The 23,957-nt window shown below is 34.6% G+C and overlaps 3 protein-coding genes and 1 long non-coding RNA gene across 5 annotated transcripts; 1 reads left to right on the forward strand and 3 right to left on the reverse strand.

Annotated features, from left to right (window-relative positions):
- Nucleotides 1-240: 240 nt before the first annotated feature.
- LOC132030027 (ABC transporter E family member 2) lies at nucleotides 241-7,512 on the reverse strand. Of its 2 annotated transcripts, none has more exons than XM_059419493.1 (12): nucleotides 7,388-7,512; nucleotides 7,155-7,284; nucleotides 4,517-4,602; nucleotides 4,333-4,430; nucleotides 4,128-4,245; nucleotides 3,957-4,046; nucleotides 3,026-3,330; nucleotides 2,745-2,940; nucleotides 2,489-2,674; nucleotides 2,119-2,391; nucleotides 1,024-1,269; nucleotides 241-789 (listed from the first exon to the last, which is right to left on the reverse strand). In XM_059419493.1, exons 2-12 carry the CDS (start codon nucleotides 7,255-7,257, stop codon nucleotides 670-672), a joined length of 1,821 nt encoding a protein of 606 aa, XP_059275476.1. In that variant the 5' UTR covers nucleotides 7,258-7,284; nucleotides 7,388-7,512; the 3' UTR covers nucleotides 241-669. The 2 variants fall into 2 exon arrangements, with proteins under 2 accessions (XP_059275476.1, XP_059275475.1); XM_059419492.1 differs by lacking the exon at nucleotides 7,388-7,512 and having other exon boundaries at nucleotides 241-585; nucleotides 660-789; nucleotides 7,155-7,357.
- A 1,448-nt stretch (nucleotides 7,513-8,960) lies between these two features.
- LOC132030029 (uncharacterized) lies at nucleotides 8,961-10,245 on the forward strand. The gene is made up of 2 exons (XR_009407977.1): nucleotides 8,961-9,812; nucleotides 9,903-10,245. It is a non-coding gene; the product is annotated as an uncharacterized LOC132030029 (long non-coding RNA).
- A 169-nt stretch (nucleotides 10,246-10,414) lies between these two features.
- LOC132030028 (glycine-rich protein A3) lies at nucleotides 10,415-11,672 on the reverse strand. Its single transcript, XM_059419494.1, has 2 exons — nucleotides 11,390-11,672; nucleotides 10,415-10,863 (listed from the first exon to the last, which is right to left on the reverse strand). The coding sequence occupies exons 1-2, from the start codon at nucleotides 11,670-11,672 to the stop codon at nucleotides 10,604-10,606; spliced, it is 543 nt and encodes a 180-aa protein (XP_059275477.1). The 3' UTR covers nucleotides 10,415-10,603.
- Nucleotides 11,673-20,806: 9,134 nt separating this feature from the next.
- LOC132031725 (uncharacterized) lies at nucleotides 20,807-23,949 on the reverse strand. Its single transcript, XM_059421651.1, has 5 exons — nucleotides 23,906-23,949; nucleotides 23,058-23,118; nucleotides 22,011-22,176; nucleotides 21,387-21,697; nucleotides 20,807-21,151 (listed from the first exon to the last, which is right to left on the reverse strand). The coding sequence occupies exons 1-5, from the start codon at nucleotides 23,947-23,949 to the stop codon at nucleotides 21,128-21,130; spliced, it is 606 nt and encodes a 201-aa protein (XP_059277634.1). The 3' UTR covers nucleotides 20,807-21,127.
- Nucleotides 23,950-23,957: the final 8 nt, after the last annotated feature.

The raw sequence follows: 23,957 nt of genomic DNA on the forward strand, positions 1-23,957 counted from the left end.
GAATAATTCCCTACACTAGAAAACAAAGAGTGCATTCTTCAAGCACTGTTCTGCAGACTTACTATCAAAAAATATATTTTTCAATATTCAATTAAGAGAGTGATAAATAGTATCTAGAAAATATTAATAAAAATTAATAGTCACTCTAAACAATCGAATAATGTTTTGATGAAGCTTTGCGTAATAAAAGCCTGTCATATCCACTAGTAACTTTTAGTGACACGAAATAAAGAGTAGAGATAGTTGTGAATACCCTTCGTCAATGCATTATATTCAAATACATCAAGTGTCGCTCAATTTTCATCAACCCAATCAAATGCCTCATTCATATGCCAAGGATCAACATACAAAAAAAAAAAAATCCGAGGAGAAACTCCTCACTCTGAGTCAAAATTGGTGAACAAAACTACATTATGAGTACATAATACCAGTAATAATTACTAAATCATATAAAAACCAACGATGAAACAAAAGGCATTCTGCTGATATCCAATCATCAGTTTGCTGAGAGGTCAACCTCTAATAATCATGTCAGGTGGCTATAGGATAAATAACCAGAGGCTGCCTGCGATCATCGATTAGCACCTACGGGAAGAGTGGAGCTTCTGTTAACATCAAGGTGCCAATAGAAAGATGTAAGCAAGGATCATGGATGCAACCTGTTCAGGCTTAATCATCCAAATAATAATAGGATCCAGCTGATTTCTGCTCCCTATCCTTGGTTGATTCCAGTTTGTTGATTCTTGGACGGAAGTTAGTTGGGTCCCTTCTAAATGTAATGTTCAGATGCTGCACACAATTTGGATAGCACATCAATAAGAAGAAAAAGAACACTAATCCCATTAACAATCAGAGCAGAATATAAAGCTAGTGCAGCTGTCTAAACAGCATTTGTTTTACATGAGAAAAATATGTGCTATAAGAAATATAAGTTTCATGCTGTGACAAATTTCAAAGAGCATAAAAATGTTAGCAGGACAAGCTACGAAAGATAACATGCAAGATATAGGGGAGAAGGCTTACTGATAAAAATAGGTTCATTCCGGTCAACAATGATTGAGGTGCATTTGCAACACAATCTATGGAAGGAATCCCCTCATATACAATGACTCTATCTGCCAGGTAAGTTGCCATTATAAAGTCATGCTCTACAACAAATGCAGTCTTCTTCGCGTGAAGAATGAATCTCTTGATGACTTTTGAAGCTACAATACGTTGCTCAGAATCAAGATAGGCACTTGGCTCATCGATCAGATATATATCAGCAGGCTGCACGGAGTTACGTAACAAGTTAGGTTACAATTTCTAAATACATCACCAGAGTAGGAGAAATGAGGGCAATAGTCTTCATATGCTGCTCTTGCAGACAAACTTTGCTATTCATCTACACTTCACTGCTAATAGTACCCCCTATAAATAAGCTTAGCTTTAGAGTTACGTGATAAAACACATCTTGTTCAACATTTTTTGAAGTGTGAAGTAAGAAACAATAGTACCCCCTATAAATAAGCTTAGCTTTAGAGTTACGTGATAAAACACATCTTGTGCAACAGTTTTTGAAGTGTGAAGTAAGAAACAAAGATTCTCAATAATAAAAACATGGTTTAGACTTATAATAAACAAAACGGAGGCAGAGGAGCAGCAACATGCAAACAGAAATTCTTGCTGGTTTTGTCTAACTTTGCAAAACCGTCAATCCGACGCCCTAGACCAGGGAAGAAAAAACCTAGAAAATTTGTACGATATTAAATAAACACATGGAGAGACCTTTTATAAGGTAGGGAAAGAGTATCAAGAAGGTACTGCAAAATACAGCAAAAAACATCAACAAAGCTGTTACAGTTTCATCTCTAACACGTCCAAAAATTCCAAATTAAGGCCTGATGGCCAACAGCAAGTCCATTCCCGAAAAGTAGGACACAATAAACTAAAATATAAGGAGAAGGAAAGAAAGAAAGAAACACTATGAGAAAAAGAGACCAAGTATCTGCAATAGAGAGCCAAAAAATGAAAAAAGAAAGGCAGACTCTGTTTGATTGGACCAAGACATCTGACATCTACCGGATCAATGTACAAAACAACCAAATCAGCAGTTCTACAGAGTAGGAGAAAAATTACCTTTCCAAGGCACAGGGCTAAGGCAACTCTTTGCAACTCTCCACCAGAAAGATTAACAACTTCTTGGTCCATCAATTGCTCAATTTGGAGAGGCTTCATCACATCTGAACAAAACTGGGGGTGTTGATAAGAATCACGTATTTTTTGATGTAGCAAATGCCTCACGGTGGATTGAAATTTTGGACTAATTTTCTGGGGCTTGTATGAAACATTGAACTCTGGTATCTCGACACCAGATCCTCCTTCCACTTCATCAGGCTTTAATAGACCAGCCTGCAGTATTCAGAACCACAAGTGGAAGTCTTTATAACGCAGAAGACTGGAAACAGAAGCCATTTCAGACATGATATGTTTGTAAAGCAAAGCGTACCAGCATGCGAATGAAGGTCGTCTTCCCAGTTCCATTCTCACCAAGCATCACAACAATCTGTGAATCAGTAAATTCACCCTCAGCAACCTTAAGCTTGAAATTACCCTGAGTCTTGGTCATGGTTGGATATCTGTAACGTGCATATGATTCAATTTCCTCAGCAGCCTCTTGTGGGGTCTCAGCAACCTACAGAAAAATGCTAACGTTCAGAAAAAATTTCCATGACATGTCGGTGACACAAGAATCTGAATTTTACCTTAAAAGTAAGGGACTCATCACGAAAACGTAGATTTTCTGTAGGCACAAATCCAGCCAAAAATATATTAATTCCTTCCCTGACTGAGAAGGGTAGGGTCACAACACCATATGCACCAGGCTTCCCATATAAGCAGCAAATGAAATCCGACAAATAATCAAGCACACTAAGATCATGCTCCACAACGATGACATAGCTGAAACATAGAAGAATAATTCAGTATGTGGACCAATAAATTGAATCCCTGATTGTTGAAAAGTCAGAATAGAATGAATTAGAACCTATTTGGTCGAAGCAAGGATCTGACAACTTGGGCAGCTTTAAGCCTCTGCTTCACATCAAGGTAACTCGAAGGCTCATCAAACATGTATATCTCTGCATTTTGTATTGCAACAACAGCAATAGCAAACCTCTGAAGCTCTCCACCAGATAGATCACCTACATTACGATCCAAAACCTGATTCAACTCTAGATCAACACAGAGTTTTTCCTTCACGTCTCTCTCATCTTTTTGGTCAAGCACTTGTCCCACATTTCCTTGAACTGCCTTTGGAATATGGTCGACATACTGAGGCTTGATAATTGCCTGTTTGAAAAAAGTTCAATTACAAGTGAATAAGATATTATATGGTCAAGAGTAAAGGTGCTTGGACTCAACAATTAAAAAGCTAAAGAAAAAAGACATCTTGATATAGAATGGTGTGATGGTTCTTAAAAGGTTGTTCAACAATTCTTTGAATGATGCATTCCATCATCATCTTAGAGAGGTCGAGCATTCTTTAATACTCAAAATGGCAATGGCCTAGGAGTAATCTATTCAGATGCAGCAGGTGGGCTTGCTGCTCCCTAGTAGAAAAAAGGATATGCCAGATTTCTACACAAGTTACGGACAACACCGCACTACCATTGAAACAAAGGAAAATCATAACAGATGAGTAAGGACCTGAAGTTAGGTGGATAATTAGTAATGATTTGACCAATCACAATGGTACAGAGGAAGAACACCTATTCGGAGAGCTACAATGCCTCCTGGTCAGACAACTAAATCCATTGTGCTGTGATGTTTTTGTTTAGTCTAATATCAGCAGTACCCTCAATAGAAAGGAGCAAGAGGCATTATGCATATCCAAAGATGAGTGATACTCACCAAAAACACCAACTAAAAAGAGCTAGGGGCAATTAGGATAGCTGAAACACTGAATCAGAAGTCACCTTTAAGTTATCTTCCAGAATGCGAGTGAAGTAGTTCTGCAATTCGGATCCTCGAAAGTGAGTCAAGATCTCTTGCCAATCAGGAGGGTTCTGCACAGAAAGATTAAAGAAAGCATAAGCAAGCTGTATGGCCATGAATTGACTAGTGATGAAGATGCAAAAGAGTATTACAGTGAAGCGTCCCAAGTTTGGCTTCAATTTTCCAGCCAAAACTTTAAGGGCAGTTGACTTTCCAATACCATTTGTCCCAACCAGACCAAGAACCTGTCCTGGCCTAGGGACAGGTAACCTGCAAGAATTTTTTCAAGAATGAACGTTATAACAGCAGCATTTGATCAGCAAAAGACTTCTCAGGAGAGCAGAAACTTAAACAGACCTGTGCAATTTGAAAGTGTTGGGACCATAACGATGGGTTGTATCCTTGTCTAAATCTTTTGGCAGATTGATGATCTGAATTGCTTCAAATGGGCATTTCTGTATTAACGAATAAAGTATCAGTCAGCAGGCACAATGACCGATCTGAAGCAAAAAATTTCCCCACAGTTGTAATATATACAAACCTTTACACAAATACCACATCCAATACACAGCTCCTCTGAGATGAAAGCAATCTTCGAGGCTGAAGTGACCTCAATACATAACTTACCTGCAAAAACAAAGCTTAATTAATTGATTGAAGAAGACAATCTAAATGCTGCCATATAATAAAAATGAACAAGCATATTTACCCGCTATACAAAATGAATACTACACTCAATTATACATATTCCATACATTGATGATTTGATTTGACAGTCAACCAACTACACCTCGATCCCAACGATTAAAAAAATAACTACACCTTGTTCCCAACGATTAAAAAAACAACTACACCTCGGGCCCAAATAGGGGTCGGCTATATGAGTCCTCCAGAACCATTCCGCTCCATTTGGACCCATTTCATTCAAATTCTAGATAATTTTCCTATTACGGCACATTATGGCCTCTCTAAACCAGAAGTTTTCTCAATCTCAAGACTTAACCCTAAACTGACCTACAAGTATCGAAACCCAACTGAAAAGAACCCTCATGTAAATATACATGCAAGAACAACTAAACCTTGATCCTAATAAGGTGGTATAATCTAAAAGGATCAATGCTTCTTCTGTTCTATTCTTAGACAGTCCACATTGATTCAGAGCGCCTCGCCCCCTTTTAATACTTAAATTATCATACATTTGTCCAACTCGACAAAAAGCTGTAATTCTTCTTTTTTTGGTAAAGAAAGAGCTATAATTCTTTTAATCAATCAAGTTTTGTTACATTTGTTCTAAATTTAACAGAATGGACTTCCCGGTTACTCTAGGAATCTAACATGATTTTCAAACACTAGACAGACCCTTATAACTTGATAAAAGTAGTGCTACTAGAGGACCGTTTACCTAAGAGACAACTCTAGAAACGTAAGTCTGGAAATGTAAAAGCGGACATTTCACCAGGTACTTTGGTAGATGTGCAGCCAAGAATACAACATCCTAACAACGGTATAAAAAAGCTGCTGCCCCAAGGCTGTCCCACAATCATACTATGCCACAAGGGATTACGTTGAATGATTACAATCTCATTTATTACAAAACCTCGTACCCCATTCCCCCACCACCCAAAAAAAAAAAAGATGAAAGAAAGAAAGAATGAATTAAAGGAAGAAATGAAGAAACCTAGTAGTCTAATTTTTCTCTGTGTTTCAGTATAAAGAATAGATGGTCAAGAGTAGATTCCTTTTGAATTTGCCCATGTCCCATGGTTGATCTGCACCCAGACCTATATAGACCTCATATGCCAAAACTCTTACTTCTGTTTTTTTCCTGAGATCTAATAGTTATGTTACTGCACATCAGAGGATACAACCCTTGGTTAAAACCCCCTTTTATCCTCTTCCTGGCAATCAACAAGGAGACTCCGTCCATAGCTTGCCTTGCCAAAACAGACACCCCATTTATACTTCTCGAATATCCGTTCCCAATGAGAGAAGAATATCCATTCCACCAAGTCTTTGCAGCCGTGTTCTACTTTCCCCAGTAACGACTCCAACGTAACCTCAAAGTGACAGAGGAAGCTTTTCAGCGCCCTTGTTTTTTTTTTTTTTTTTTTAATAAATGGTGTATTGGTATTCAGGGACAATTGTAATCCATGCTTATCCACAGAAAACTAAATGACAGGACATCTACTTTCTATTCATTTACAAATATAATAGCTTTAGACAAATTTCAAGAGTAAATGTCAAATATAATCCCAAGCCCTCAGAACTTCACTAAGTGTATTTAAAGAACGGTCCGCACCACTAGTCTGATTCCATTATAAAACATAAAGCTAAAATCTGTAATCCAGACGACATTATAAGACTTAACAAATCAGAACTACAAGTAAAAATCCCAATAGACATACATGATTCTACTTTAACCTATAAATTCATAACAAAACAAAGTCCTGTTATCCATAACCCAAAACACACAAAAAAGCACACAACTTTTAGCACAAAAATAAACAATCAAAATTGAAAAGTTTCACAACAAATCCTAGCCTAACAATTAAGTAATTACACAATCATAGCAATCAAAAACAAAAAAATTAGTATAAGATATTGAATAGTATACACTATACATAGCCCGAAATACACAAAAAGAACACAATTTTTTGCACAAAAACAGCCAATCAAAATTGAAACGCCTCACGACAAATCTTAGCTTAACAATAAATCAATTACACAATTGAAGCAATAAACACTAACAACTGGCATAAGAAATCCAATGGTATATTACCAATTTTAACAGACGTGATACAACTTTAACCTATAAATTCAAAACAAAACAAAGTCTTGATATACACAGCCCAAAATACACAAAAAAGCACACAACTTTTAGCAACAAAAAAATAACCAATCAAAATTGAAACGCCTCACAACAAATCTTAGCTTAACAACAAAGCAATTACACAATCCAAGCAATAAAATCCAACCATTGGCATAAGAAACCCAATGGTATATTACCAGTTTTAACATAGATGATACAACATTAACCTATAAATTGATAACAAAACAAAACCATGTTATCCATACCCCAAAATACACTAACTTTGCCAGAAAAACAACCAAATCAAAATTAAAAAAGTTGCACTAAGTAATTAAATAGACAACCATAGCAATAAAAATGAAGAATTTACCAGTTTTAACAACAGGACAGCTCTTCTTGCATTCTTGGCGGCACTTTTTGGGCTTACACTTATCGGCGCTAACAATAGCTATACGGGTCAATCGATCCGACATGGTTGTCCCTCTTCACCGATCCAAGCCCTAATTTCAATCCAAAAACAAACAAACAAAATATTTAATTCCAGGAAAAAAAAAAGAAATTGAACGAAGAAATTGCAGATTTGTTAGAGAGAGAAAGGAATACCCTAAGAGAGAGAGAGAGAGTGTGGGTGGCACGGCTCAGCGCTGTAGAGAAACAATGTTATTTTTGACACTTCAGCCCTAGTAAACAGACACAATATTAACAATTTCCAAGTTTCACTAATTATTTTGGTTTATAAGGGTTGTTTAAAAGGGGGAAATACATATATTACTTAAATAGAATCAACCCGACTTGACAAACCGACTTGTATGTGATTTGGGTTTATTAAATCAACATATTAAATATTTTATTTTTATAATATTTAATATTTTATATATTTTTTAACAATTAGTCTTGATATATATTATATATAATATTTACTTGGAACGTAATATTTAGCGGATTATTAGTTTATTATAGACAACTTATTTTTGTTTATTGAATCCTTAAGTTTAATGTGTATGACCACTTTTGTAGCAAGTGTTTTTTAAATACTTTAATTTCTTTGTTTTTTTTTATTGTCCCAAATAATTATTTATTGAGTTTAAAATTAATCTTGATATATATTATAGAATATTTACTTGGAACATAATGTTTAATAGGATTATTAGCTTATTATAGAGAACTTATTTTTGTTTATTAAATCCTTGAGTTTAATATGTATGACCACCTTTGTAGCAATTGTTGTTTAAATACTTTAATTTCTTTGTTTTTTAATTTTTCCAAATAATTAATCATTGAGTTTAAGGAAGACTGAAATCCAAACATTACTTTATATTTGAATCAACCCGAGTTAATGAACCGACATATTTTTTATTTGGCTCTACTTTGATATTGAAGAGAATTAAATCAACATAAATATATTTATTTTATAGATCACTTAAAAAAAATTATATTTGTACCAGTAATTCTTAAAAGCGAATGAAACACAGTAATTCTTAAAAGTGAATAAAACATAACATTTTATCAGTTTTATATATGTTGAGTTTTATGTCTAAAGTGAAGGAAATTCGGATTTGATACTTTTCAGCCAAAGGTTGGATGTGTAAGGGAGAAAAGACCAAAAAAAAAAAAATTAAAGGTAAAAAACAAAAGTAGAAAAAAATACATGTGATGTTATACACGTGTCAGACACTTGAAAAAGAAATATTAGTTCCACTTCAAACAAAAATAGAAAGATTGAGATGTCGACCTAACCTTACTTTTCCGAACAAAATTTGAAAATAACTTACTTATTTTACAAAATTTTAAATGAACTACTTGGTTGCCAAGCAAAATGCCATTATTGACGAATTGCAAAAATTCTAGGGGCCAAAGCATTAGAGACGTTCGTCATAGGCTACATTGTTTGAACTATTCCTCTTAAATAAGAAGAAAGCTATTTGATCTATTAGTCCATTTTAACAAGCAAATTCAACATTTTTATGTAAAAAAATGAATTTGAAAAGAATAATATGAAAAATGGTGATAAGCCTAAAAATGTTTTCTATATAATTTAACTTCCCTTTTAAAATATATTGCAAAACATAATTTCTAAAAAAAATCTGAAATTTCAATCTTACTATTAAATTGGAATGAAATTTAGTTGGAATCGTTACTTCCACCAAAAGTTAAAGGAAAAAGCAGTGTTAAACAGCTAAGATTCGAATTAATTGAGGTTATGAACTGGATTAACGACTATTACGGTGACATACCCAATTTAATTATTTACTCTTTTAGATTGTTGGAGAAGGGATATAGTTGTGCATATTGAACTCGAAGTCCCATTTAAAATTAAAATTCAACTACACGAGTGATAATCCTGATTGTTACTGTGACATCTTAATTTAATTATTTTCTCTCTTAAATTGTTAGAGAAGGAATATTGTCGTGCCAATTAAACTCGAAGCCCCATTTGAAATTGAAATTCAACATGAGTGTTAAATCTAATATGTTTTTACTCTGATTCATGAATACATTATTTTACCTAGAAGAATTGAACATTCGATGAAACCTTTTAAACTGTTACTATATCTTGAGATATTCTGGCAAACTGAAACATGTTAATACCCAGAGAAAACCGACAAAAGTGGTTCGCATAAGGGCTGCGAAATGACTATGCACATTTCTATGGAACTTGTTAGATGCAAAAAAAAAAAAAAATCCTCATGAGGTATTACACTTTGCTCACTGCTTTTCTGTACGGGTATTAGCGGCACTTGAGATATGGAACAAGATGAAGAAATAACATATAAGGTAGTCCACCTTTGAGTATTTCTTGACCAACAGGACTTTGCTATTTGTATTTATTTATGATATTTCTTGACCAACCAGGACTTTCCTATTTGTATTTATTTATGATGATGAACATTCTTATTTTCAATGTACTGCAACTACTTGTGTTGGAGACTAACTTGTTTCTTGGTGGCTTTTAACTTCTACGACCGATATAGAGGCATGAGGTTGTATACACACATATGTTGCTCGGACTCTTCAAAAATGCCAACAGGTGCGTGTCGAATTTTTCAAAAATAGTGTACTTTTGGAGAAAATCTGTATATACACATATGTTGCTCAGACTCTTCAAAAATGCCAACAGGTGTGCGTCGCATTTTTCAAAAATAGTGTATTGTTAAAGAATTCGATACAGGTGTGCCATCGAAAGTAAAGAGTCCTCGCAACTTCAAGATAGAATGTCCAGTGATATCTGTATTTTCTCTTCAGTATATTATTCAGCAATACTCATTTTCATCAAAATATCGAGTTTTCCGAATGAGACCAAAAGGAATTATTCCTCTCAAAAAGTTTTCCCATTAGACTCCACACACTTCTCTTACAATTGAAAAAAAGCCTCAAAAGAAAAAGTTGGAAATTTTGCCACTAGAATTGCTAATTTAATTCATAACTTCGTACAGAAACAAACAATTGAAAACAAGACTTAAGAAAGAAAAGTTGTGAACTTTTGCAACCATGGGAGTTAGTAATGCGATACTGTACAACAAGTTATGCTCCTAGATTTGACTTCCTCATTCTACAACTATCCCAGACTTCCCAGTCTATTTTCGAAGAAAAAATGCAGTGACTGATTGAGCATATACAGAAGATACGAAATAACAAAAGTTTAGGCCCTCTGGGGCAATCCAATTGCAGAATCTCACACAATTTAGTACTGAAGATGCAACATAACAAGACAACATCTCACAGGCCTATAGGCCATAATAACATGTAGTAAGTCTTATTTAAAGAGACGAGTATTAGCACACTGTAAAGCCAGGTGAAGTTTTTGATACTATAACTAGTTTACTTCCATTTCTTGAATTTCCCTCCTCCGAACATCCCGCCCTTGTGCTTGCCGTGCTTTCCATGTTTGAATTTCCCATGCTTGCCTCCCTTAAACTTGCCTCCATAATGACCGCCTCCAAAAGGACCGATTCCATGTCCACCATAGTGGGCAGCACCATGCCCATGAGATCCGTGTGACAGCTTATGAGCACCATAGGCAGCAGCTGCAGCTGCAGCACCTCCGGCTAACATGCCCCCCATGCCCATGCCACCATGCCCTGAAAGTAACAAAGCGAAAAATGGTGAAAATTTAATAATGAAGAAATTGTCAAGAAGTATTTGGTCACAAAAGTCTACTATTAGCTATTATGAAGCAGTGCTATAATCGAAGGTTCTCTGTTTCAGTGCTAACAACATATTAACTGTTCATTGTTTCCTGCATCTAGATGTAAAAGTGATACTATTGCTATCAAATAAATTTAACTAGACAAATCCAACAGGTGCTACCAATTAGACAATAGTTTTTTCAGGTGTGCTGATGGGCAGCGGCGTAGCTACATAAACCGAAGGGTGGTCAGTTGAACACTTTTAGTCAAAAAATTATACTATGCAAATAGAAAATAATACTAAATAAGTCAAAATATTTTTTATATATATATAATCTTGAACACCCTTAGCGAGATTTCTGGTTTCGTCAAGGGGGAACTGGGGAGAAGGGAGGGGTGGGGGTGTCGACAACATGCAAATCACTCAATGAGGCCCCTTCAACAAGTCACTTCCAAGAAACTTGGGGAAAAATAATACCTGACTGGTGTGGAGCACCATGGTGACCTTGTTGTGGAGGATATCCTTGTGGAGGATAACCTTGTGGTGGGTACCCACCTTGTGGATATCCTCCTTGGGGAGGATAACCCTGTGGAGGGTATCCTTGAGGAGGATACCCTTGCTGCGGAGGGTACCCTTGCTGCGGAGGATACCCTTGCTGTGGATATCCGTGATGACCACCGGAATGACCAGCCATACCCCCAGCCATACCCGCAAGATGGCTAAAGATTCCCTTATCAGAATCATCTTTACCGCCTCCCATATTTCACGAGTACCTTCAAAAGATAAATACTTGTCAAACATATTAAAACAAATGATGAACTACAAATAAAATGAGATTGCAGATGATAGAGATTATGAGCCACAGGATATCAATTAGTAATACTCTTTCAACTTTAAAACCTATAATGCTTTCTGAAACATCAATAAGTCAAATACAAATTCATGAAAAACTAGTACACCAAGAAACAAGAAAAGGTGGAACATAAAAAATCAGAGCTACTATTACAAAAAGCATAAAACTGATAGCTAAGAAAGTAGAAGAAATGTTAAATTTAACACAAGAAGTTACAACCAAAATTGCAGGAAGCCAGCTAATATGTTCTGAGGAAGTGAAATACAAGAAACAGGAGGAGGGTAAACATTAACATTTTTGTGGATTTCTATACAACAGTACCATTCTCTCCATCAAATTCAAAACTCAGATCCATCCCTGACTAAGTTTTCAGATCACCTTAAGAAAAAACAAGCCTTCACCTCTTCAAGATTAGAAACATCAAAGGTTTTTGTCCTTGCCTATATTGCTCGGACTCTTCAACAATGCCGCCGGGTGTGTGTCGGATCCTCCAAAAGAAGAATCAGACACGGGTGCAACAGCAATTTTGGAGAGTCCGAGCAACATATGTTTTTCAGATAAATTAGAAACAGAAAAGGTTAGAGCAATTCAGTTTGTATTTTGAGGAAAAGGAGAGGGCTTTTTTGGGGTGGGGGTTTGATAACAAAGAAGGATTAGTGGCTAAATGTAAGGAAGCAAAAGGAGCAACAGCCAAAGATTCATTCTTTTCTTTATGATTTGCTTATTATAACCAAGTTATAGTACATGACTAATTTGTTTACACACGTTTCTTGTACACCTGAAAAAAGACAAAATTCTTTAAATGTTGTCTCTGTTCCCTTTTACAAAATCATGCAAGAGGACAACTATCATTTGCTAAAGCATCCAAATTCAGTTTCAGGACAGGACAAATCTCAACCCCAAATCAGCAAAAAAAAAAAAAAAAATTCATACAACACATAAACGCTTCAGAAATTAAAATGGTGAACACCAACCGTCTATTTTTCCATTTGATCAAAACCCAAATCCAAGAAAATTTCAAACATCACAAGGGAAGAATAATCAATCTTGAAAACAAACAACTTTTAATGTTCAAAATCAGTTGAGAAAAAGCTGATCTAATCTTTAGTTGGTGATCATACAACAAATAAAAGCTCAAGAAATCAAAACGGTGACCCAAATCTCTGATTTTCCATTTTGACTAAAACCTAAATCCACAAAAAAATCAAACTTGTAACAACAACAACATACCCACGTAGGATGTACGCAAACCTTACCTCTACCACGAAGGTAGAGAGGCTGTTCAGCTCAAAAAAAAACATAGTCAATGCAGGCTTACAAGAAAAATAAGACAGCAAAAAGAATAAAAAAAAAAAATCAAACTTGTAATTAGAAAAAAAAAACAAAAAAAAACAGATCTTGAAATTTCAGACTCGTGATCAGCTAGGTAATTTAGGTCATTAATGCATGATAAGAACAAAACACTAAACAAAAGGGAAAAAAAAAATAGATCTTGAATTTTTAGATTCTTGATCAGCTAGGTAATTTAGATAATTCATGCATGGCTTAACAAAGAATTAAACCAAAGAAAGAAAAAAAAAAAACACACAGAATATTCATCAATGAAGAGGGGTAAAAAGGGAAGGTTTCTTACAATATTTTTTCTTGTTGAGAAGCTGAGCGAACGTTAAGCAAAGTTTATGCAATGAATAGTTTTTCGAAGATAGGATATGGACAATTGACCGAGTGAGTATTTGATGGCTATTTGTAAACAAGATATTTATATGATTCCACGCGTTACTTAGACGCGTACATGACGTGTTCTACTTTTTACTAAAGGAAAAGGCCAAATTTGTGAAAATCCTAGCACTACTAGTTTGGGTCCTTCTTTAATACGAATCAAATTGTTCTTTTTATTTTATTTATATTTTTTAAAAAATTCGTAGAACTGAATAAATGAACCACCTTTTTTTTTTTGTTGATATAAAAGAAGAATAAAACATGGACGAACGAAAACTATCAAGGATTTTAAAGATCTTTTATACTGTGTCCAAATCTGAAATTAGTTCTATACGTCTGATCAGTAATGAGAACAATAAATGTTATAGCTAAATGGTGATGAGCAATATCAACCAGCCACAAACTTCAGTTACAGGATCTAATCTTCCACGAAAAATAAAAAATTAGGCACATTTTGACTAATTCAAGAACTCTTTTATCGTGTTGCAATTTTTTACGACTTACTCCTTTTATTCGGCATTTCAAGAATTGGACCCCAAAAAAAGCATTGCCAAAAGAATATTGGGCTCATATTATGATATGCTACCATATTTATTGACGAGTGCTTCGTTTTAAATTAATTTTTCATTATAATTGCTTTGATCCATCCTCTTAATTTAAAAAAAAAATGGGGGGAATCAATGTGATTTAATTTCTAGCCCTACATTGGTCATTCAATATATTATGAAATATGAACTAAACGGTCACTTTAATTTGTGGAATCCTTTTATCATCATGGTGGTGTGAACAATGAATTTGACTGGTCATACTAGCTATGAAATATAGGAGGTGTATCATTGGGGTCCCTGATCAAAAGGGTATAAAAATACACGGTATAAACTAAAAGGCGGCCAAAAATTTACATACCAAAGGGGTATAACGTGGGACGATCCACGTTATACCCCAACATTTTTTTTCAATTGTCGAATGTTGAACCGAAAAAAAAAAAAATTTGTAAAACGTGGATCCCTCCACGTTTTACGTTTCATTAATTTTTTCACGCACGGTTTAGGGTTTTGTTTGACGTTACCTCTATTTAAATCATATTCGGCTATGTTTTTAATAAAAAAAAATTATTGATTTTTTTAATTTTTAAAGCATATAGTTAATTTTAGTGAATAACTCCAATAAATATTTTAACACATATAATAATTAAATATGTGTTATATATATAAACTAAAAAATAAAATATAAATTAAATAAACGTCACACATTAACTAAGTAATAAATGTTAAATTACATGATAACTATTAAACGGCACAAGACATGTTATATATTCTTGGACGATTACATAAGGAAACAACAATCGTACAAGTTAAGAAAAAACATAAAAACCAACAAGCAACAATAACTACCGATTTCGTTATTCTTGTTATGGCTTAGCTGTTTGCTTGCACGTACTACACTTTCTAGCCATACGAGTAGGAGCTATATCCATTTCATTCCTCCTTCTAGTTGTAGTCCAAGTTCGCTCGTATTCGTTTGCAATTAAACTCTTATGCCTCATCACCCAACGGTGAAAAATTTCCACTGTACGTTTGCTTGTAAAACCTGCAACTGTAGTACTTGCTAACATAGTCCTTTGGTTGAATTCCGCGAATATCACAAAATTTAATTGCGTGTGAACATGGCATATGGTAGTTTCTCCATTTCCCACACGAACACTTTTTCCCTTTCTAATTTTATGGATATTTCCGCCCTTACCGTCGTGTGCAAATGTCAAAATCTCAAAGACCCCTTCATTTGCATTGTATTCCGCATGTCAAGATGCTTTAGGGACCTCTCCCGCATTCATCAAACTTCTTTTCAACAAATAGCACGGCCAAAACTTTTTATCCGCAATCAACAAAAATTTTACAAATTGCCAATACTATTTTGCTTTTTTTTGATTTAAAAAAAAAAAATTCAAGAATCAATTATTGCTGTTGGCCGCCAAGTTCAATAAAATGAATTGTTACAAAACGTAGGCGGTGCCAACGTTTTGCAACAAAACTATTCTTCGAAACAAAATGAATTGCCAACGTTTTGCGGCAATTCATTTTGTTGCAAAAACGTTGGCTTGCCAATGTTTTACAACAAAATGTTTTGCTGCAGCAATTCGTTTTGTTGTGCCAATACTATTTTGCTTTTACAGCTTTGCGTGATTTGACGACTGCAAGGATTCTCTAGCGTAAAAAAATTTTCAAGAATCAATTATTCTTTTGCGTTATCAAGGCCAAGTTCAATAAAATGAATTGTTACAAAACGTTTTTTGCAACAAAACGAATTGAAACAAAATGAATTGCCAACGTTTTTGCAACAAAACGAATTGCTGAAACAAAATGAATTGCCAACGTTTTTGCAACAAAATGAATTGTTGCAAAACGTTGGCTGGCCAACGTTTTACAACAAAATGTTTTGATGCAGCAATTCGTTTTGTTGCAAAACGTTGGCAGTTTAGCATTAACTGATGCATGAAAATTGTTATATGCACGTAAACGTTTATGCGCAGTTAAATGCCATGTTATCGTAACATCAAGAATGCAATTGTTTTTCTTGTAAAACATTATCAAGCATACTGGGCCAGAATTACCCTTTCTCGACGATTTTCCCACAAAAGCTCCGTCTGTGCAAAATTTTGTTGAACCTCCACTGTTATAGCATACCGTTTGTCACGTTTATAATGAGAAGGATCAATCTCAAGACATGGTCCGCAATATGTTTTACCGAATCGTTCGAGAACGCGATCCTGTGCCACTCTCGATAGATCCCACAAATAAGGGGAACCTTCGCCATCCAAATATCTTGGCCACGCCGACAGCACTCAGGGAGTCCATTAATGATGGCCTCTGAATAAGGCTGCCACACAAACTACGATAGAAAGAACATAAAATTACATGATAATAAAATAAATAAATTACACATATAAGCGTAACAATTATATCAAAACGCCATTAACAACCATAATTATGATAAAATACCGACCATCCGTTAGGTTGTCCAATACATCCCTACATATGGGTAGCACAACACGTGCCTCATTTTCGCGAGCTTTACGATGAGTCCACTTTCGTGCAAGAGCCGTGTGTGGTCGAAGGGCCTGGGTGGTGGCCGCATCGTATAATTCGCTCCCAAGCCCAAACCTATATTAAAAATTTAAAATAAATACATAAAAACCTTATAACTACCAAATAGGACAACCAAATAAAATTATATAATTTTAAAGGTCACGTACCGCAATAAGGAAATGAATCCACACACATCCTTGGCTTTCCCTCAAATAAACAAATATACAAATATGACAATGCAGACGCTCCCCAAGCTTGTGTACTCATTGCTCCAAGGTCACGCATGTCAAGCAAATAGTCTAAATTAAGTAAGTCACCGGACTTATCCGGAAATATCGTGCCGCCACAAAGCCATAGCAAGTACAACCTAACCCAACACGTTGCACAACAAATTTGTAATGTCATCTAAGCCTCTAACATATTCAATTAATTTATTTAGTTCTAACCTACTAACACCATTAAAACAATCCACGGTGCCCAACCAATAAGCTCATGGATTAATTGTTGCTTACCCAACAATATCTATAAATCTAGCATTAACATTATTCAAGGGATTACCATCAACAACCATGCCAAACATGATCTCAATATCTTGTAATGTGATGGTCGCCTCACCCGTACGGAAATGTGTGCGTCTCTCGGACGCCATCTCTCTATAAGTGCAATGATGACTGCCCAATCATATGATACACATCCTACCTCTACTACTCCCCTAAATCCACACAGGCCAAAGTAGTCAAGGATGCGAGGATGCAAAGGATGACGCTTCACGTGCTTCCAAAATTCGGTATCCGCGCGGCGTGGAAATAGGCATCCTCGCGTTCCTGTCAAGGCACCATCCCACACAGCCTGTGATCGATGCTTCTCCTGGAGTGTTAACACATCATACACTTCTGGCCCCGGATGTACGCATACCCGTGGAAGCTCCATACCTTAGATAAAAAATAAATAAATTAAAGTCCAGAGCAAGCTATTTGGAGTAATTTACTATTAAAAAAAATTATTATTCCAATTTTAGCAGAACAAATATGCACTGGCTAGATAAAGTCGACTTTCATTCGCCTTATTTAGAAACCACTGATAGTGGACCACATTAATGCCTATAAGGTATAGATAAAATAATTATCCACCCACTTAGACTTAGGTCCCATGTAATAAAGCATTATCATGACATTTTAAGTATCTTTATTTTGGGCTACTGAGGCATTAATTAATCTAAGCGCATTAATTTTTAATTGGAGAAAACAAGTATTCAGTTGACCATTGAAAAGGAAACACATGTATTATCAGATAAGAGTGTCACCAAATCAGCCAAATTTTATATACCAATCCACAAAAATAACAATAACATAACAACAAATTTCTTCAAAAGTGCTACTAAACAAATCAGACCTTTTATATAATAATGCTTCTAACAATCATATCTTAAGTTCAAATTAAAATAACACAAATAAGACAAACATATATCTTATACGCATTAAAATAACACAAATAAAAAATAACAATTAAGATATATAAGACAAACAAATATTCTACATCTACTAGAAATATACAATTATATGAGTTAGAAAAAATACCTTAATTTAGATAGCAACAAAAGATAAGGATGAACAAGTTACTCCAAAAATTAACCGCAAGGTTTTAAAAGAAAATAAATGGAGGAGAAGGAGATCAAAATTCTCTGTAAGTTGAAGATGGAGGAAGAGGCGGAAGAGAAGATGATATTATTTAGGGCAACACTGAATGAGAGTCGGGGAGGGATCCGCGATTACAAATATATATTTGTAAAACGTGGATCCCTCCACGTTTTACTAAATTTTTTTTTGTTTCGGTTCAACATTCTGACAATTGAAAAAAAAAATGTTGGGGTATAACGTGGATCAGCCCACGTTATACCCCTTTTGGTATGTAAATTTTTAGCTGCCCCCTTTTAGTTTATATCATGTATTTTTATACCCTTTTGGCTCCGGACTCTGTATCATTGCGTGCTTGTCTAAGCTTTTTCTGGCTGCAAATGTTACTATCATTGTACATTGTAAATGTGAATGGATAACTTGTATAATATGATTACAAATAAACTTCTATAATTAGTATACTAATGAACCATTCAAATTAAGCATCCTATATGATACTATTTGGCCATTTAAATCATGTTATTCAAACTCGTTTTGAATCACTTTGCTAATAGTAATATTTCAAAGAAAAATGAGTCAAATTTCAAATTCTCATCCATAACACACAACTCCAAGGCCAATAATCTATCGTGTTAGCAATTTTTTTCTGGCTGACTCCATTTAATTCGAGCATTTTGAGAATTGAAACCCAAAAAAAAAAAAAAAAAAAAAAGTGCGAGAAGAGTCAATCCCACTTTACCCCCCTAACATTTAAGGATTGGGAAACGATACCCCCTTCAAATATTGAATGGGAAGGATAACCTTCTTATGCAATATTTTCAGGTTTTTTTTTTTTTTTTGAAAAACAATCTTTTTTTTTCTTTCTAGAATTAAAATACAAAAATATATACTTCTTATTAGTGTCCTATTCACTTATTCCGTTGAAAATAATTTACTTCTTTTAAGATAAAACAACTACTTGGAATAATCTGTCAATAAGTTTCAAACTATGTGGCATTTGTTTTACTTGCATGCGCATTAAACTTTTGGGTTCTAATTGCACATTAATAGTCTACCTAATTTCACCCTCTAATTACCTTTGGGTCATCTATGAATATTTCGTACAGTAGTAATTAATTCCATCCGCTAAGATATATTTCACAACAATTTCCACAAAATTGATTATTTAAGCTTTTTTTTGTTTTATTTTCAAAACCGCTTAATTAGGTGAGCCAAGCAAATAATATTTTTCCTGGAAAATCAATATGATCTTTATCCTAGATGAAATATTTTTCTAATTATATTTATATAAGCAATTCTTTGAAGGTTATGGACGAAATGCTTGGTTACATGAAATCAATCGGCATCTTATTTGAGTGCTTATATGTTTATGAAAATGTATGGGCAGCTTAAATCTAATAAATAGAAGTTATATATTTTTGTATATTTCTAGAAAATATCTTTATTCAAAAAATGAAACGTCTCAGCGAAAAATATTGTAGAAGATGATTACCATTCTCATTCAAGCATGTGGCGGAGGTATTGTTTTTTCCAATACTTAAATATTAAGGTGGTAAAGTAAAATTGGCTCTTAGCTTGAACTCATCAAAAAGGAGGAAAACACAAGCTTAAGCTAATCAAGAAAAGTACCTAATAAGTTCTTTTTTGCCTTGATTTTATCCTTTTTTGGTGTTTAATAGATCAATGGAAGAGGTGAATGAGAGAATTCATACATTTACCCAAAGGTAATGTTATAGGAAGAAATTAGGTAGACTGTTGATGTGCAATTAGAACTCAAAAATTTAATGCGCATGAAGGTAAAATGAATGTTACATAGCTTGAATTTATTAACAGATTATTTCAAGTAGTTGTTATATCCTAAAAGAAGTACATTATATCCAATGGAATAAGTGATGTGACAATTCCCCTTTCCCTAGTCACTAATAATTTTTTTAAAGGTGAATGTGACAATAATAAGAGTTATACATTTTGATGTTTTAATTCTAGAAAGAAAAAGAAAAAAGATTTTTATTAAAGAAAAAAAATTATCGGAAAATATTATATAAAGGGGTTATTGTTCCCATTCAATATTTGGAGGGTTTATCGTTTCCCAACCCTTAAATGTTACAGGGTGAAAAAGTGGGATTGACTCTGAAGAGAATGATTGGGCTCATATTACGATATTCTACCATAATTGCAGTCGAATGCTTCATTTCAAATTAGTTTTTCGTTGCAATTGCTTCGATCCCCTCTCTTGGTGGAAAACTGAGTGGAAGTAATGTATTCTAATTTCTGACTTTATACTGATCCTTCAATGGATTATAAACTAAACTGTCACTTTGTCTTATCAATCATGGTGAAGTTGACAGTGAATTCGAGTGATCATACTATGAAATATAGAAGTTGTATCATTGCGCGTTTGTCTAAGTTTTTTCTACTTTTTCCAGCTGCAAATGTTACTATTTTTATGCATAGTAAATGTGAATATCATAACTTATATAATATGATTACAAATAATCTTCTATAATTAGTACCATTAAGCATATTATGACAGTGTTCGCCATTTAGACCATGTTATTCAAAATAAAATAAACTCATTTTGATCACTTTACTAATCGCAATATACCTCAAAGAAAAATGAGTCAAATTTCAAATTCTCATCCATAACAGACAACTCCAAGGCCAATAATGTACTACTCATAATTCGAAAAATAGTACAAGAACTTATCTACTGTAAATAGCAAAATCAGGATGATATACACAAAAACTGAAATGCTAACTTATTTCCACTTCTTGAATTTCTTTCCAAATTTCTTGCCAAACTTCTTGCCACCCTTATACTTGCCCTGCTTGTATTTTCCATGACCATAATAACCGCCGCGTCCATGACTTGCAGCACCATGTGCTACGCCATAGGCAGCCGCCGCGGCTGCCATGCTTCCAGCTACCAATCCCATGTTTCCATGCCCTAAAATGTGACATGTACGCAACTTATTTAGTGCAAACCAAAAATACTAGTGTGATATATATATATATATATATATATATATATATATATATATATATTATGTACAAATATCTCTTATTGCTTACTATTAAAGAACACATCAAATATTGATTATAACAAAGTATATGTGGTCTACTAAAAAAAAGCACTTGAAATTTTGAAACTCCTTAATCATGTATATAGTGAAGATTGGTACCTGCTTGGTGCGGAGGATAACCTGCTGGAGGATATCCTTGTGGAGGATATCCACCAGCCTGGGGATAACCTTGCGGAGGATATCCACCAGCTGGGGGATACGCTTGTGGAGGATAGCCACCAGCTGGTGGATATCCTTGTGCAGGAGGATAACTGGCTGGAGGATATCCTTGAGCAAGTGGGTATCCTTGAGCGGGTGGATACCCTTGAGGAGGATAGCCTTGTGGAGGGTAAGCTCCAGGTTGTGGAGGATATTGTCCTGGATAACCAAATTGGCCTTTATTCTTACCGCCTCCCATTCTTCACGAGTACCTAATTTTAACAACAATACTATACAAATTATTACATGAAATCAAATGGTAGATTAATGGAAGTGCTACTTGAAATCAATTTTTGAAATGCTCTAATGCATTCTGGATATGAAAACAACACAAGAGATTTGTCTTAAAGAGAGTGTTTCAATATTTTCAATCAATTAAAGGAATGGGAAGATCCAATCCAATATACAACAAGGAGCAAAGTATTTTTTTTTTTCGCATTCTTAACCATGAAAAATCAAGAATTTAATGTTTAAAACGGGAAAAAAAAGAAGGTAAAACAAGCAGAAATGTGAAACAAATGGAACATTTACACAAAATGGTTGAGGGAGCAAACAAGCAAAGCTGAGGTAAAGATGAGTTATTATTTCTTACAGGTTCTATATTGTGAAGCTGCAATTTCTTGGAATGAAGAATGGACGACAAGGTGAAAAAAAAACGATGGGACAAGTATTTATAAGTTGTTTTTGTTGGCTAATGTATTGAGTGGTTGTGCAATCTGATAGACATATTAACCAATGACTTCATTTCGAATTGTATACATTGAGTAGTTATAGTTTGTTTTACTTGGATGATCAAATATTGAGTATATTTTGGTTGGTTCACTAAATTTTGAGTGATTTTGGTATAAACTCAACATATATTTATAGTAGAGTGGAAGGTAGGTTTAGATATAGCAGGACTAGCGATCAATGATTCTCAAGGAAAACAATATATAAATAATAACCTTTATATATATATTAGACTAACACCTTAAATTGAGACCATTTTTCACATTTTAACTTCATTGCGAGATGCCAAATTCAATTTATATTATAAGCGTATAATAAATTTAATTTGCAGACTATCAAACTGAAACGTCAAAGTCAAAACTATACTAAAGATCAAATATGGATATTTTTATGAAAGTGTTGGTGTACAATCAACATATATGGCTTAATTCTTTTTCAAGTTCTCATCAATATTGGAGACCCTAATTATACATATTCTGATCCTATGGAAAGATGTCAATGTCATCAATTACGAGAAAAATTAATATACTTGGTTGCGAGACGCACGCACCTCTGGGAAAGACTATATAATAATGGATCAAGCTGATAAAGTGGTCATTACTCAAATAGCCATTTTTTCCGCTCAACATTTGGATAAGGCAACTTGGATATTTTTTTTCCAGCTGGTTAGAGAAAATTTGAAAGACATGAGTTATGGGAGGTCTTTTCATAAAATCGAGAAGGTCAAGCGTGGTCTAGCAAAATTGCAATAGAGAGTTTATTTGAATAAAAAAGTGGATGCAGTCGATACGTAAAGATTGCTTCGCATCTATGGATTGTTTTATAGCGGAACGATTACCATACTTGCTCCGAGTTAAAAAGAGACGGCTTTTCTTTTGGATGTTGCAACACACGAACAAAACACCTGCAAATAACAATCAGAACTAACCATAGATAGAAATCGGACTACAGAGCCTAATTTAAAAAATTGGCCTTGTTTTTTTAGTTCATATCGATGAGTGATATTTCCTTCATCCCTTGCTCGGGTGAAGTGCATAAATAGGAATTTTTAGGACCGTTGTGTAAAGAATCGCCGAAGTTTACTATATTTTTAGAATTCAACCACCTCATAATCAAATTTCAAGTCTAAACTCAATTGCGGGTTTGAAGTTTCAAACTTCAGACCATCGGATCTGAATTATGAACTGCCAAATCCAAAACTCAGACGGAAGTTTGAATGCAGTTCAAATTCGGAGATTCGCGTATGAAGCTGGAGAGCAGTCAGATATTTGCCAAAACTAACAAAATTTTAAATAATTTTTTATGTTTTAAATATGGTTGCTGAAAGCAGCTACTTGGTGAAATTTCTACCTCTTGCTCGCTTCAATTGGACTTTGACAACTTGGGGGGGAAAATGATGGATCACCAACAATGACCGATCAAAGAGGCTACCTATATTTTCTCAAACTGTCACTTGCTCGTCCCTCTCTCATGAAAATGATTTCTCCCGTCCGTTCCAGCTACTCCACACAGGCCTTAAAAAGCGCCTAGTTTCCTTTCTTTAGAGAGTTGGGTATGCATAACAGAAAGGAAAACAAATGTAAGACAGAACTAATAACAAATGTACCTGTACCATGCATCAAGTCCTATTGCTTCTATTCCTCTCCTTGCCCAAACTCATGGTTTTTCCTACCCAGTGTAGTTTTAAGAACATCTCTCCATTACGTGCACCCAAAAGGAAGATAGCAACACCCATATGCAGGA

Source organism: Lycium ferocissimum, chromosome 9, assembly GCF_029784015.1.
Source record: "Lycium ferocissimum isolate CSIRO_LF1 chromosome 9, AGI_CSIRO_Lferr_CH_V1, whole genome shotgun sequence".
NCBI lineage: Eukaryota > Viridiplantae > Streptophyta > Magnoliopsida > Solanales > Solanaceae > Lycium > Lycium ferocissimum.

Excerpts from the sequence above, each read along its gene's own strand:
- LOC132030027 (XM_059419493.1), bottom strand. The coding sequence starts at position 7,257 with ATGTCGGATCGATTGACCCGTATAGCTATTGTTAGCGCCGATAAGTGT. Across the intron at positions 4,431-4,516 it reads GATGTGGTATTTGTGTAAAG|AAATGCCCATTTGAAGCAAT; the intron begins GTTTGTATATAT and ends TCGTTAATACAG. Across the intron at positions 2,675-2,744 it reads ATGAGTCCCTTACTTTTAAG|GTTGCTGAGACCCCACAAGA; the intron begins GTAAAATTCAGA and ends ATTTTTCTGTAG.
- LOC132030028 (XM_059419494.1), bottom strand. The coding sequence starts at position 11,672 with ATGGGAGGCGGTAAAGATGATTCTGATAAGGGAATCTTTAGCCATCTT. Across the intron at positions 10,864-11,389 it reads TGGTGCTCCACACCAGTCAG|GGCATGGTGGCATGGGCATG; the intron begins GTATTATTTTTC and ends TGTTACTTTCAG.
- LOC132031725 (XM_059421651.1), bottom strand. The coding sequence starts at position 23,949 with ATGGGTGTTGCTATCTTCCTTTTGGGTGCACGTAATGGAGAGAT. Across the intron at positions 22,177-23,057 it reads CTCTTTTTAACTCGGAGCAA|CCAACAAAAACAACTTATAA; the intron begins GTATGGTAATCG and ends TCAATACATTAG. Across the intron at positions 21,698-22,010 it reads CTCAACCATTTTGTGTAAAT|GTACTCGTGAAGAATGGGAG; the intron begins GTTCCATTTGTT and ends TGTTAAAATTAG.